Source organism: Neophocaena asiaeorientalis, unplaced genomic scaffold (assembly GCF_003031525.2).
Source record: "Neophocaena asiaeorientalis asiaeorientalis breed wild unplaced genomic scaffold, Neophocaena_asiaeorientalis_V1.1 scaffold155, whole genome shotgun sequence".
NCBI lineage: Eukaryota > Metazoa > Chordata > Mammalia > Artiodactyla > Phocoenidae > Neophocaena > Neophocaena asiaeorientalis.
This window is the reverse complement of record NW_020173040.1, coordinates 1,466,404-1,482,238: the sequence shown is the minus strand read 5'-3', so window position 1 is coordinate 1,482,238 and position 15,835 is coordinate 1,466,404. Positions and strand designations below refer to the sequence as shown.

Here is a 15,835-nt window from a genome sequence, read left to right as displayed (position 1 = left end):
GAGGGGGTCTCTCATTTTTTAAAATTCTGCCTTACTAAAAATAGATCAACAGGGACTTCCCTGGTGGCACAGTGGTTAAGAAGAATCTGCCTGCCAATGCAGGGGACACGGGTTTGAGCCCTGGTCTGGGAAGATTTCACATGCTGCGGAGCAACTAAGTCCGCACCACAACTACTGAGCCTGTGCTCTAGAGCCCGTGAGCCACAACTACTGAGCCCACGTGCCACAACTACTGAAGCCCACATGCCTGGAGCCTGTGCTCCACAACAAGAGAAGCCACCGCAGTGAGAAGCCCGCTCACCGCAACAAAGAGTAGCCCCCGCTCGCCACAACTAGAGAAAGCCCGCGTGCAGCAATGAAGACCCAATGCAGCCAAAAATAAATAAATAAATTTATTATTATTTTTTTTTTAAAAGATCAACAATCCAATCCCCGCCTTTAGTTTCTACATGAGCTGCTTATATTTTCGGGGTGTAGATGAGGTTGACTATAAATTTAGTAAGATTACTTTTAAAAATTTACTTTTACTTTAAAAAAAAGACTTACTTTTAAAATTTTGTAGGATTTATGAGATCACTTAGAGGACTGCCAAGCTAAATGCGCCTGACTCCAAATGCACCTGACATATGCAAATGCAAACGGTGTAAAGCAGGATTTAAAAACCAGTGGATCTCTATTTCCTTATTCTTTCATTAATCACAGCTAAAATGTGAAATCAATTTTCTTACTAAAAGCTTACTATCACTTTTGTGCTTTAAGGAACACAGGCTATTAAAAAGTAAAGTTAATCATATACATACAATAGATGATCAGTGAACCATTAAAAACACTGTGAAGAATACATGAAATTAAATTAATACACATGGCACACTGCTGTCTGTAGAACTATACACATACACACACACACACAAGCCAGAAAAGGATATACAGTACTGACATACAGTGTACCCAGGTGGTGGTTCCCCCCACTCTCTTTTTGGGGAACACTGACATTTTCTAATTTTTTTTATAATTAATATTTGTTGTTAGGCAATATTTGTGAGCCTCAGCTGTGATTAATCTCTGAACTGAATTACCTGACTCAAAGCTGGGATGGAGCTTGTCTGAGAAGTGGTTTGAGATATGGGACCATTCATCTGTAAAATCGAAAACACCAAACACACCATCACAACAGTGTAAAGAAACATATTTTCAAACCATAGTAATTTAGCAAAACAAAACCCACTGGGAAAAGCAAATTTTTACATGACAAAGAAATTCAATGAGATATTCAAAATGATGTAGGAGCCTTGAAATTTAAAATATTTTGAAATTTTGACTGAACACCATTAAGTAAAATTCCTTGTAGTTTCCACAGGGAAAATTAAGAAAACCTACTTTTCCCAATGTCATTTAGAAACTTTAAATATTATTGCTTGACATGATAAAATCTTACAATAAACAAATGCACTCAAAATTAAAAACTTACATAATTCTAATTAACTCTTTAAATAAATACCACTACAATGACTATAATGTTATTAAACTATTTACAAATCACTGCATTTTTCTTGGTGATTTTAAATCCAAAGCTTTAAGTATTCAGAGCTATAAATGACATCTGTTTTCTCTATCACTTTGAAACTGCTAATATCCTCTACTAAGCAACCCCTAAATTTACTCAGAATATAACACCTATATTTCAGCATGAAATATGCTAGTGTTCCGAGTGTACTGTAGGATCTGTTATCAGAAGAGAAGAGAGGTACACCAGGCCAGTGCTGGCCTTGGATGCCCACTCACCAGATGAGCGCTGTCTTTGCCTTCCTGGACTCGCTGGCCCTGAGGTTCAGCCACGACCTTAGCGTCCTGATCAGAAGTCATGAGCTGTTTACTTTGTGGCTCCACTGGGAGAAGTTTAATGCTAGCCGTAGGATGCTGTAAAACAAGAGACAGTAAATTGGTAACTTGAGGTGCAGAGTGTAATTAATTCTAAAATGATATTACTAAGCAGTTTTAAAATCTTCAAGTTTTCCAGGACATACGTTTATCCCTCTGGAGTCTAAGTAGTTTAAAGAAATTTGCCCATAATTTCCACCTTACACACCCAAGAAATAATACTTGTTTTTTAATAAGTTTCTTCTTCACACTGATTTGGTAACCATGATAATATCCTAAGACTTAGAAACTAAATGCTAACATATCCAAGCCCACTCATGTTCAGAAAGTTATTTTTTAAAAACAGAAAATTACAAAATTAATAGAACTCCAATTTGGGATTGATGAATCCCAAATATATATATATATATGGTTTTTGACCAGCCCCATTAATTTCATTCTGTTCCAGGAAAACAGCTGTCAGGAGAAATAAACAATAATTCATTTAAAAGGAATCCCGGGCTTCCCTGGTGGCGCAGTGGTTGAGGGTCCGCCTGCTGATGCAGGGGACGTGGGTTCGTGCCCCGGTCCGGGAAGATCCCACATGCCGCGGAGTGGCTGGGCTCATGAGCCATGGCCGCTGAGCCTGCACGTCCAGAGCCTGTGCTCCGCAAGGGGAGAGGCCATAACAGTGAGAGGCCCACGTACCACAGTGAGAGGCCCGCATATGGCAAAAAAATAAAAAATAAAAAAAAAATAAAAGGAATCCCTTCGCAATTTTTGAACCAAAGAAACCAAAAACAGTCTAAACAGGGCACAAGTATGCAAAGCAGCCTCTGCAAAGCATTCACTCAGCTCAGAAGCTGGACATTGAACTTCACATACAGTATCTCATTTGATTTTCCCAAATGGCTTATGAAGTAACTCTGGTTCAGAAGGGATAATAGTTTGCATGATTTCATATTATGAGTATCAGAACCAAGATTCTCAGACATCGAGGTGTGGCTTCAGGCACTCCCTCTTTTCACTGTAAACTACACTGCTTCACAAGATAAAAAAGTTGATTTAACCCAGATTTTTCAGGCTGCTTCTGAAAACACATAGTATCCAAGTGGCAGATAAAGAAATTTAAAAGCTAACTGTTCTTGTCTCACCAGGTAACCATGTAGGTTTTTTTTTTGCGGTACGCGGGCCTCTCACTGCTGTGGCCTCTCCCGCTGCGGAGCACAGGCTCTGGACTCACAGGCTCAGCGGCCATGGCTCGCACACGGGCCCAGCCGCTCCGCAGCATGTGGGATCTTCCTGGGCCGGGGCACGAACCCGTGTCCCCTGCATCGGCAGGAGTACTCTCAACCACTGTACCACCAGGGAAGCCCACCATGTAGGTTTTTAGTTTCTATTATGGCACTCCTTATTCTCAATAACCTGCTTGTGATAAATTCTCAAAACCCTTGATAATAGTCTGATGGTCAAAGGTGATCTCATCCTTTATCAAATATATAATATCATCAACCACAAAAGCACAAAATCACTGAAATGCTTTAAGACACGTTTGGAAATGTAAACTACTAACAGAGGAGAAATGCTTGAAACAAATTAAATCAGTTTCACAGAGATCAATGTTTTCCACAATGTAGGATGAATGACAAATATGTTAAACTGTAATTATTTGCAATGTGTTAAATTGTAAAATCCTGAAAATATAGATTGGTACCCAGACTGACAGTCACAGAATGGGGTGTAGATGCATTTTACCACTATTAACTTGATTTTTAAGATTACCAAAGGAAAAAAAGTTTGGTTGAAAACAGGATATGATACCCAAAAGAGAAAAAAAATCAATAGTCCTTTATTATATATACTACCTATATTTTTTCAGACAGTCAGAAATTATGTACCTTATAATAGAAACAGCATCACTACCAGATAGGAAGTAGTCTTGCAAAACAAACAACAAACCCAGGACGTGATCTTATTACAAACTTGCAGCAAGCACAAGCACAGAGGAATGCCAAGGGGTTCAGCGAAGCTCGCAATTCCTGGATGAGTAGCCTTGGCTTCTTCAACACAAAAGGAGACAAGATACACATACTGGCCAAACTATGGCTTTATTTTGTTTATATGGCTTTACCTGATGCAAATAAACTGAAACCAAAGACAATCAGGGAAGCAATAGTGATGGGATATTTGACAGTATTAAAGAATTCCTGTATTTTCTTAGATGTCATGATATTGTGGTTATGTTTAATAATAATAATAAAAGTGAGCCTACCTTTCAGAGCTGCATATTTAAATACTTACAGGGGAAACACCATGATGTGGGGCAGAGACATGGAGGTTCACAACTGTTCTTCCCAGAAGAGGTGAATGAGGGTTCATGATTCAACCCCGTCTACTTTTGTATGTTTGAAATGTTGTATAATAAAAGGTAGCCATGGCAGTAGCTTATATAACAGAACAGTGGTCCTGATCTGACCTATGCATCCTATCTATAAACAAGTAATCTTTACATCACACGACTATATCTCTTTATTACTGACCTGACACACGTTTTTTTTTTTAAAAAGTCCAACAACTGGAAAAGTTGCCAGAAAAAAACCATAATTCAAAAAGACACATGCACCCTAATGCTAACTGCAGCACTATTTACAATAGCCAGGTCACGGAAGCAACCTAAATGCCCATCAACAGACGAATGAATAAAGAAGATGTGGTACATATATACAATGGAATATTACTCAGCCATAAAAAGGAACAAAACTGGGTCATTTGTAGAGATGTGGATGGACCTAGAGACGGTCATACAGAGTGAACTAAGTCAGAAAGAGAAAAACAAATATCGTATATTAACATATATATGTGGAATCTAGAAAAATGGTACAGATGAACCAGTGTGCAAGGCAGAAGTAGAGACAAAGATGTAGAGAACAAACGTATGGACACCAAGGGGGGAAAGCAGGGAGTGGTGGTGGGGTGGAGGTGGGATGAATTGGGAGATCAGGATTGACATATATACACTAATATGTATAAAACAGATAACTAATAAGAAAAAAAAAAAGTCCAACAACTGGAAAAGTTGCCAACAGAAGGGGTTACTGATATGCACCTCATTAAGCAAGCTGTACAGAGATACAAAGCATTAAAATTTGCATTAAAATTAACCTTATTATCAAATATCTGAATCTGAAATAAGACTAAGAGTATGATGATGATGAATATGAGTATGATTGACAACAGTTCCAATAAATAACAAAATAACTTTTTCATTACTTGTTCAAGAAACCAAAACTATTTTAAGACTTACCACTATACAAACTATTGTTTCTTGGCATAAAGGTAGGTCTCTAGGTTGTGAAAACAAATAGGCAAGGGGGGAATAGATCTACTGTCAAAGCAAAATATTTCCTGGCATAAGACCTAGTAATGTGACAACCTGATAGGGGTCAGAGGCAGCTTTCACAAAGCTTTAACGAGCTGAACAAAAGGAGTCATTTTCCTGATTTGATTTCATTTTCTCTTTACAGAAAAAACAAAGAGATGAAATCAGAGGGCCCACCTGCCTACTTAGTGGTCTTTCTGCTAGCAGACCTGGTTAATTCCATCTGTCAAAGCTCCACCTCAAAAAGTTTTATTAACCCTATTAACTACTTGGGAGAGTATAGTTCTCTTAGTTCTGTTTCTAAACAATTCTTTTCACATATACCTGAAATGTTTGTTTCATAATTAAATATTTATTTAGGTCTTTTGGGACAAAGAAATCCTTAAAAAAATATAAATCAATTTCAAATAAACATAACTGTATATCAAGGTGGCATAAATATCCAGAGAAGAATTATTCTAAGTGATATTAAAAGATAGTATTTGCACACAAAATCCTAAAAACTCACCAAGAAATCTTAAAATGCACCCAGTAGGCTTGTTCTTTGGGGTAAATGTTGGTATTATTTTGAAACTATTTTACATATTATATACACACATATACACACTGTAATACGATAAGGTAAATAAGAATTACATTAATATTAAGTATTCATTTTTAGCATAAAAGGAAATACAAACATAAAATCAAATAAGCTAGGTAAGATCTACATAATCTTTTTTTATTTATTGTAAATGTAACTTTTTAAACTACAGTTGGCCCTTGAACCACGGGGGTTGAGGTGTGTGGGTCCACTTATATGCAGACGTTTTTCAATAAAAAATACCAGAGGACTACACGATCTGGATCTGTGGTTGGTTGAATCCAAAATGCAGAACCAAGGATACCAGGGTACAAAACTGTGGATATGGAGGGCTGCATGCCAAGTTACATGCTGGTTTTCGACTGCATGGGAGTCAGCGCCCCTAACTCCTGCGTTGTTCAAGGGTCAACTGTATATTTTCCTTGGCTTTCATTAGATTTTCTACTAGTATCCTCCTTCTACACCAGAACCCACTCTAGGATCCCACACGGCACTGAGCTGTCACTTCTCTTCAGTCTCCTCCAACCTGTGACAGCCCCTCAGTCTTGCCTCCTCATTCAGCCACACTTTTGCAGAACGTTGCTCAATTTGAGATGAACCTGGCACACCTTATCATGATAGCAAGGAAGTGCTCCAAGACTCCTGTGGTCACATCACAGGAGCAACAGGAAAGGAAGGGAGGGGCTCCAGATGGCCAAAGACAGAGAATGTGAGGGGCACAAAGAAAGAATGGAAACAAACATACAAAAATCCACAACAGTTCAAACGCCACCACTATACTAGTCACTTCTGGACGCTGTTATGATACCAACTTCTTTTTCTGAAGATTACTCTAGGAAACAAGCATCAGCCTGCCTTTCCTGAATGACTATTTCAGCAAAACCAAAGATCAGGGCACACAGTTCACTATACAGGAACCACAATTTAAAACTCATAGTGAATAACAGCATTAGAAAATCAAAATGTTGCAACATCTAATGAAATGATGGTTGATGTCTGCTAAAACTAGGGGAAGAGCTGATGGGGAACTTATAATGATTGTCTCAGAGGGACTGAAGCTACTTTTCAATCTTATCACTAACGTGCAACAAGTAGGTATCACACTCTTAATGGGACGAAGAGTATCAGATCTATGAAGTATTCTTGCCAAAAAAAAAAAGAACCTGTATTCAATCAAACCTCTATATCCAACTCCCAATTTCAAGGAAATTCTGGGAACACTATGTGTTAAATAACACCAACACAAAGCCACTAGCTAAACCCAAAATGTGGGGCATACTACAGACAGATGCCCTCATTTTTACAGCAAATCTACGACATGAAAAAAAGGGAGACTTTTATTGCTACAAAATACAAAAGCTTTAACCAAAGTAACCTTATGTAATGTGAGAACTGTATCTGGATCCAGATTTGAATAAATTAAGTTAAAATGACATTTTTCACAGGAATAATTGAACGTTGCCTAGCTGATAAAAGGTGATTATTAATTTTGTTGAGTGCAATGAAGGTGCTGTGGCTGTTTACTCTTAAATGTCTTATTTTTAAAAGACATAAACTAAAAGACCACAGATGAAATTACACATCTGGAATTTGCTTTGAAATATGCTAATAACTTTTTTGTAAGTTTAAGGAAAGAGAAGAAACAGAAATACAAGAATGCAGCAAGTTAATGGTAGCTGTAACTAGATGATGGGTACAGTACGTGGAGGACTGCTTTAATGTCCTCCCTACTTGTGTAGTTAAAATTTCCATAATAAAAACCAAAAAGAAAACTCTAACTAGGATATAGTATAAATACACATCCAAAACTTCCCATACTTACTTCTATTTAAAATCTGTACTAATGAAACAATTCAAAAATATGTAAACCATTTTATAAAAAATGTTCATGGAAGCTTTAGTCAAAAAAGGGGAAATAGAAACTAACTACAGAAAAGCAAAAAAAGCGCAATATATTACAAGTATTAAAAAATATTCACAAAGATTACATAAAGTAAAAAAGCAAGACATAAAACTGTGGACAGTATAATTACAACTATGTTTTTAAAATTCACAGAGCTTTGTGAATATTTAAAAATGAAACAAATGAAACTGGAAGGAAAGGACACCAGATGAGTAACAATGTGTGATTAAGATTAAAACTCAAGGATCATGTTCCACTTTGTTTCATTCCTGTAGGCTCAATTTTTTGGAATAACTTATTATTTATATATCACACATACTTAATAAAACTCACCGGCTGGCTGATTCCACGTTCACAAACCACCCACCTAATCCTTTAGGGTTGAGAAAATTCTCTCCTGCAGAAAGAGCAGGTACTGACCCAGCTGTCTGTCAATATGGGTAATAAAACTGTCATTCAGTTATCACAACATTTTCTCATGAAGTTATACTATGAGTCTTGTTCTCTGAGACAGGGGGTCTCAAAGTGTGGTCTGGGCTCCATCAGGGGTCCCAAAGGCCCTTTCTGGGGCAACGAGGTTGAAACGAATGCTGACATGTCTTTTTCACCCTCATTCTCTCCTCACAGAAGCTCAGTGGAGTTCTGGTGTAAGATCAAAGTTCAAGGTTACATGAAAAGACTATTAAAAACTCACCTTCTGGGTGGGAGGGAGGGAGACGCAAGAGGGAAGAGATATGGGAACATATGTGTATGATTCACTTTGTTATAAAGCATAAACTAACACACCATTGTAAAGCAATTATACTCCAATAAAGATGTAAAAAAAAACTCACCTTCCCAACCACATATTTGTGTAAGGCCAGGTTTTCCCTCTTACACTTCAACCAAAATAACCCATCACTAACAGAGCAAATGCAGAAGCAGATGAGATTACAGCCGAGATTCTATTAAATCAGACATTAAAGAGATTCACAAAAATAGAAAATGATGCCACTTTCCTAATTAAATTACTTTTTGTTTTTGGAAAAGACTGGTGTTTTTTCACAGGCAATTTTATATTACATGCAAGGAGTTTGTTATTTTTAAAGAAAAATACATTTTTAAAATTTCGAAGTCTTAATTTTTAATATAAATATAGATAGAAATAAGTCATGTAAAGAAAACCTCTTAGGGACCTTCAATGTTTAAAAGTGTAATGAGGTCCTGAGCCCACAAGGTTTGAGAACCACTGATAAAAGACATAACTAGTTCTCATGGACAAGTGCCTGGTGTTCATGGATGGGATGACGTGCTACTCTTATGGCCAACACTCCCCAAATCAATCCACAGAATCAATGCAATCCCTATCAATATCCCACCTGCCTTTTTTGCAGAGACTGATGAACTGATCCTAAAATTCCTATGGAAATGCAAGGGATGCACAATAGCCAAAACAATCTTGGAAAGAACATAGTTGGAGGGACTTCCCTGGTGGCACAGTGGTTGAGACTCCGTGCTCCCGATGTAGGGGTCTGGGTTCGATCCCTGGTCAGGGAACTAGATCCCACATGCGTACCGATACCAATCCTGAGAGTTCCCATGCTGCAACTAAGGAGCCAGCGAGCTGCAGCTAAGAAGCCCACAAGCTGCAACTGAGGAACCTGACCTGCTGCAACTAAGACCCAGTGCACCCACATAAATTTAAAAAAAAAAAAAAAAAAAAAGAACAAAGTTGGAAGACTGATACTTCCTGATTTCAAAAGTTACTACAAAGCTATAAAAATCAAAACAGTATGGTGCTGGCCAAAAGACAGACATACAGATCAATGGAACAGAATTAAGAATCCAGAAATAAACCCTTATATTTATGGGCAACTGAGTTTCGAAAGAGTGCCATGACCATTCAGTGGGGAAAAAATACTCCTTTCAACAAATGATTCTGGGACAACTGACTGTCCACATGCAAAAGAATGGAGCTGGACCTCTAAACTTACTCTATAAAAATTAACTCAAAATGAAGCAAACACCTGCCTATAAGAGTTAAAACTATAAAACTCAGAAGAAAATAGAGTGAAGCTTCATGAGCATGGACTAGGCAATGGCTTCTTAGCTGGGACAACAAAAGCAGAAACAACAAAAGAAAAAATAAACTGGTCTTCATCAAAATTTAAAACTTCTGTGCTTCAAAGCACACCATCAAGAAAGTGAAAAGATAATATGGAGAGCGGGAGAAAATATTTGCAAGTTATATATCTCATAAGGGACACATATCTAGAATAAAGAATTCCCAAAACTGAGACACAAATAAGTTAAAAATGGGCAGAGTCTGAACTGACATTTCCTCAAAGAAGATATACAAATGGCCAATAAGCAGGTGAAAAGATGCTTAACATCATTAATCATTAGGGAAATGCAAATTGAAACATGAGATACCACTCTACACTCACTGGGGTGGCTATAATCAAAATGACAAATAATAGGCGCTGACAAGGATGTGCAGAAATGAGAATCTTCATACATTGCTGGTGGGAATTTAAAAGGGTACAGCCGCTTTGATAAGCAGCTTCAAAATGTTAAAGAGTTACCATTATGACTCAGCAATTGCATCCCTAGGTATACACCCAAGAGAATTGAAAACATATTTCCCCACCACAACTTGTACATAAATATTCATAGCAACATTATTTATAATAGCCAAAAAGTTGAAACAACCCAAATAGTAAACAATTAGAGGTTAAGAGCCTTATTTTCAAACACATGCCTGGCGCACTTCAATGGGTTTTCAAATGATAAGGACAGAGAATTTGATAATTTCTAAAACAGTCAAAACTTCCCTGGTGGCGCAGTGGTTAAGAATCCGCCTGCCAATGCAGGGGACACGGGTTCGATCCCTTGTCTGGGAAGATTCCACATGTCCCAGAGCAACTAAGCCCGTGCACCACAACTACTGACCCTGCGCTCTAGAGCCCACGAGCCACAACTACTGAGCCCGCGTGCTGCAACTGCTGAAGCCCGTGCGCCTAGAGCCTGCGCTCAGCAACAAGACAAGCCACTGTAATCAGAAGCCCGTGCGTCACAACAAAGAGTAATCCCGGCTTGCCTCAACTAAAGAAAGCCCATGCAGAGCAACAAAGACCCAACGCAGCCAAAAAAAAAAAAAAAAGATATCATTCTCCTAAAACAGCATGAAATTCTTTTTCTTAGTACAAAAAGGTAACATGGAAACATGGATGATTTGTCTCTAGATTAGAATCAGCATCTGGATCTCTGTTGTGCAATCATTATTCTAAGTACTTTACATAGTACTAAATTAACCTTAATTCTGTTAGGTCTCACGGCCACCTAGCAGACTGGGAAACTGAGTTCAGAGGACACGCAGTCAAGGCCACAAGGCTAGTAGGTCCAGTGAGCTGGTTCACAGGCACCTGTGCAGGCAGCTCACCCTGTCAGTCCACACTAACGGGCACACGCCCCACTGTGATGGGGCCTCAGACGTACCTATAGTTTCCTTAGCTGCTCTTCGTTCCTTCTTCCCTTTTATGGTAATATTCATTTTCTACCAATGTGCAGATTATGATTTTGGCACTTAAAATAAGCGGTTTAAAAAAAAGAAAAAAACATGGTGCCTAAATATAAGCCAAATACTTCATCTTTCTTTACAACAAAAAGTGATCTGATTCAAAGGCAGAATAAAAAGTAGAGTGTGGAGAGATGATACACTGCACCTTCCTGGGGAATTTTCAAGGGTAGAGACAATTTTTGCTTTGTGAGTTGACCTTAAAAGGTACACATTTCACATAAGACAACTCTCCACTATATGGGTGCCAAATACAAAGCCTCTTTTCTGAATCTAAAAACATTCTGAAGTCAGGAAGTCTGGACAGAGACTTCCCCCCACGCTCTGTATTCACTGAACCCTTGAATACTTCCAGACCTTTCTTTACATTCTGTTCTCCTGGCCTGGAACGCTCCTCCCTCCTTCCTGAAGGCAACCTTAGATTCCCCTTCTCATTCCCTTCCTCACACACCACAGCCTCTCTACTCTTTACAGCAGTGACCATACGTGTGCCTCTCCCTTACCATCCTTAGTTTCTCAAAGGTATCCATGTGCTTCTTCTTAGTATGTATAGGACACAACAGGAAAATATATCCCACCAGTGATATATTATAATTTACCCCAAAGAGCTTCATTTTGTCAGTAACACTCAAATACATATGGTTTTACTATCCCGTTGTCTAAATACTCTTTCTGCATTTGCAGCCACATATGCTAAGGTCTCTTCTAACGCCTAATAACTGTGTGTGATCAAGAGCAATGAGTTAAGGAACACAGCACAAGCAGAGGAGATGGACGATCCACGATGCTATCAAACAGACATATGTTCTAAGAACTCCAGCCTAACAACTGGAATCATTTTACAAAAAAACAGTAAATATTCAACTAGATAAGTAAACACAGTTTTATCTATATATGAAAAATGGATTATTAATAACTTCAGAGGTTGTCTTAATTAAGTAGTGTGTGACCCCTTTGACAATCAATTAGAAAAGTTAAAATCTGTTACTTTCAATGTCTAATCATACTTTTTAGAAAGACAGTTTACCTCCCAGACATGTGAAACTAAATAATCTCATTAGAAAAAGACAAAAATGGTCAAAGAAGCCAAATCAAATCATCAAAGCACAATTCTAGCATCTTGGGACTGTAAGGATGTGTGTTAAGAATTGTACCTTAAATATTTTATGAACTCAATATGCCCAACTCTAGATAAAGAGGTGTAAGAAAATCAAACACCACAATGGGAATGACAGTTATCATATACTTGTCTCCTACTGCCGGCTGGGCTGTACTGTTTACCTCACAGCTGTCTGCATCACCCTACAGTATCTAAAATGCATATTCCTGTCTCACAGCAGAATAATTCATATTGGGGCAGATCAGCTTATGCACCTTCCACAGCACCTTCCACAGATTATATCCTCAACTGAATCTGTAGGCCTGAATAGTGGGAACATTTACAGAGCAATAGACGGCTGTCTCCAGGAAAGCTGTTACTCTAGCTCTTTTGCTTTTTAAGATTCAGTATCTCTATGATAGTCCATTCTTTCCACTGTCTTCCTACAGTGATGATGAATGAAAAGAGAGCAATCCAATCTCAGTGGAGTAGTTGTTTAATTACGCTTTCAAACTGGCACCCAGTATGGAAATACATATTCCTAAGCAGATGCTGCCAATAAACTGATATTAATTTTTTAAATTTCCTTTTATACATGCATACCTGTGTTTCTATTGAAAAAGACAGTAGGAGGAAAAGGTAACTTTTTCATAGTTTGATCTGGTTCTGCTCCTAGGGAGGGCATAAAATCAAACACAACATGCAAAAACTTATTTCTTAGCCAAATAGGAATGGGAAAGTATCTACATGACACATATACCATAAAAATTACATTATAATTTTTTTCTACTAATTGCTTCCAATTTAGATCTTTACTAGATAATTCCACACAAAAAAGTGAAAAAGGTCCCTTGCAGCTTTAAGACTTATAATTGGTTTATGACATATTATCTTGTCCTGGAGAAGACAAATATTTGAGAAGATTATTTTACTAGGTTATAAGGAACCCTAAATAAACTATTATTTGAAACAAGTAAAGCAATATGGAGAAGATATAAAAATCCTTCTCTTACTTTGCAAGTGGTCGTAATAGCTGTTTTGTAAAATTTTGGTAAATGTGAGTGCAAAGGTGAAGCAGAGAATCACATCCTTAGAGATACAGCCTTTCTGCCCTCAAAGTATAACCTCTTGCTCTTATCATGAGTTGCTCGTTTTCCAACAGAACAGCATCTCCTCAAACAGCCACATACTTTTTCACCAGTGCAAGCTTTGCTAATTGACACATCTTTCTGGACACGACCAGGAAGTGCCAGGGCCAAACTGGCAGCCTGCACAGGACACAAGGCAGCACGTCCACACCACTCAGCCTAATGTGGAAGGAGTACATATGCCAAGAAATACTTTTATTTTAACAAAGATATTCAATTTCATAGTTCGAAAGCTAATGGTCCTGAGTCCAGCCTGTCTAGAATGTATTCTGACCTCCATTCATCTGTTTATCAGCATTTTTTCAGTAAGAACTACTTCCCAGGTTGAAAGTGAGGGCCCCCCCACGTGCCAGGTGCACAGGGTCTGGCTAGCAGTCTGCCGGGCTGAGAGCCCCCCTATACGTCTCCTGCCTCACTCAGGCCCCCTCACTTCCACCCCCAAGTCCTTCTCACATCAGTCTGCTCACCTGCTGCAAAGGCCCTTCCAACGTGAGTGCCTGCACCTCTCATTCACGTGTCTCTGTTCTCAGACACACACTAACCTTGCTGATAGAAAGCTAAACGTGTCTACAGTCCAGAGCAGGAAAAAAACAATCACTGCTGACCTTTCATGCATAATATCACCCTTTGGACAAAGAGCAGAACTGCTTCATTCAGTATCTTTCATAATTTATTTTTACCTTAGGGGACTGAGCATAGGTAGGTTTTTTTTTTTCTAAACTATACAGCTTTGTTACTTTCATTTTGAACATGTGATCACTTTCTTGAGATTATTGAAACTCTCCACAAAAATCACTTTCTCTCATTTACATTTGAAAACAAAAAATGCTGATAGCTAAATATACCAATAGTATACACATGTACCTAAAGTCTGAACCAATACCACGAAAGTGTCTTTCAAGAGACCCAGAAGCCCTCTTCAAAAATAAACTCTAGACAGTACATTTCTTCAACTCTTTTTATGGGAAAAAGTCTCTATTCACCTCACCCTTTTAATTAATCTTGCATTTTTTCAAGGACTGCCTATCACATTCTATTGTGCTTTCCAATTTATAATCACATAACTACAGTTTTTCAGTTGAAAGAGCACAATACTCTTTAACCTGAAGAGGAAGACGGGTGGGGGGTGGTGAGCAAACTTAGAACTCAACATTTTAAAGAATGACAGAACGTCAGAGCTGGAAACATCTTGGAGCTGCTTTAACCCTGTGCTGCTCAAACTGGGACATGCTTATTATTCCTAGGAGGGCGCCACAAAACCAGAACTAGAGGTGGCATGATTGTTCAAAGTTCTGGAACCATATACAAATTCAGTAATTTAAAAAAACTGTACACCTGATACTGACAATATTTTTTCTTCATCCTGTAACAGACCAATTTCTTAAAGTACTACCAACATGTAATTTTCAAGTATGTTAAATTAAAAGAAAAGCTTTGGGGCTTCACTGGTGGCGCAGTGGTTGAGAGTCCGCCTGCCGATGCAGGGGACACGGGTTCGTGCTCTGGTCCGGGAAGATCCCACATGCCGCAGAGCGGCCGGGCCCGTGAGCCATGGCCGCTGAGCCTGCGCATCCGGAGCTGTGCTCCGCAACGGGAGAGGCCACAACAGTGAGAGGCCCACGTACCGCAAAAAAAAAAGAAAAGCTTTGCTGTGGGGAAAAGGTACTTCTGATCTACATTAATCAACTAAGCAATAAACCAAAATAAAGCAAGAACATCTTGAATATGTAATGTTTCTCCAAAGGAAGGACAATGAAATTCCCACAGGGTTTGCAGAGCTCCAAAGCAGTAAATAGCTGTATTTGATGCAACAGATGGCCGTAATAAATAGGGCAACCTATCTTCCTCAAGCCCCATGTACAGCCCTATGGGTCTTCCCTAAAATCTTGTTACCTGACATGCAAATCATCTTCCTTAAAAATTAAAAGCCACTTAACAGCTTTATAAGTAGTGATAAAATATGACTTATTTCAAGATCTACGTTAATGTGCATCTTTCCTTTCCTGAATTTAGTATTTCTAATAGACCTATATTTCTTAGCACTTTGGTGAAAGGGAAATATTCCATAACACTATAATCTTATATAGCTCTTGAAAACTAGACCTCGAAAGTCAAGGCAAGGAACCCAAATACATACAACCTGCACCTAAGACAACTTTTAAAAACTTCATGAAAATAAATGAGTTTTTCTCTGCAGTTTCTATATCAGAGAAGGTTTAGAGAAAAAACTACCTGTTAATTGTAAGAGCGCTGGTCATTTATCTGTGGTCTGGATCCCATTCCCTTCTCTTTTCCTATATCTTCAACCTC

The 15,835-nt window shown here is 38.4% G+C and overlaps 1 protein-coding gene across 2 annotated transcripts in view; it reads right to left on the bottom strand.

The window, feature by feature from the left end:
- The window catches only part of LARP4B (La ribonucleoprotein 4B), an 86,578-nt gene that overhangs the window by 56,854 nt on the left and 13,889 nt on the right, over positions 1-15,835 (bottom strand). For both annotated transcript variants that reach the window (XM_024742715.1, XM_024742714.1), the window contains exons 2-3: positions 1,783-1,917; positions 1,077-1,136 (exon numbers count right to left, since the gene is read on the bottom strand). In XM_024742715.1, the coding sequence (XP_024598483.1) occupies positions 1,077-1,136; positions 1,783-1,863 (141 nt within the window). In that variant the 5' untranslated portion in view covers positions 1,864-1,917. The remainder of the gene's footprint in view (positions 1-1,076; positions 1,137-1,782; positions 1,918-15,835) is intronic.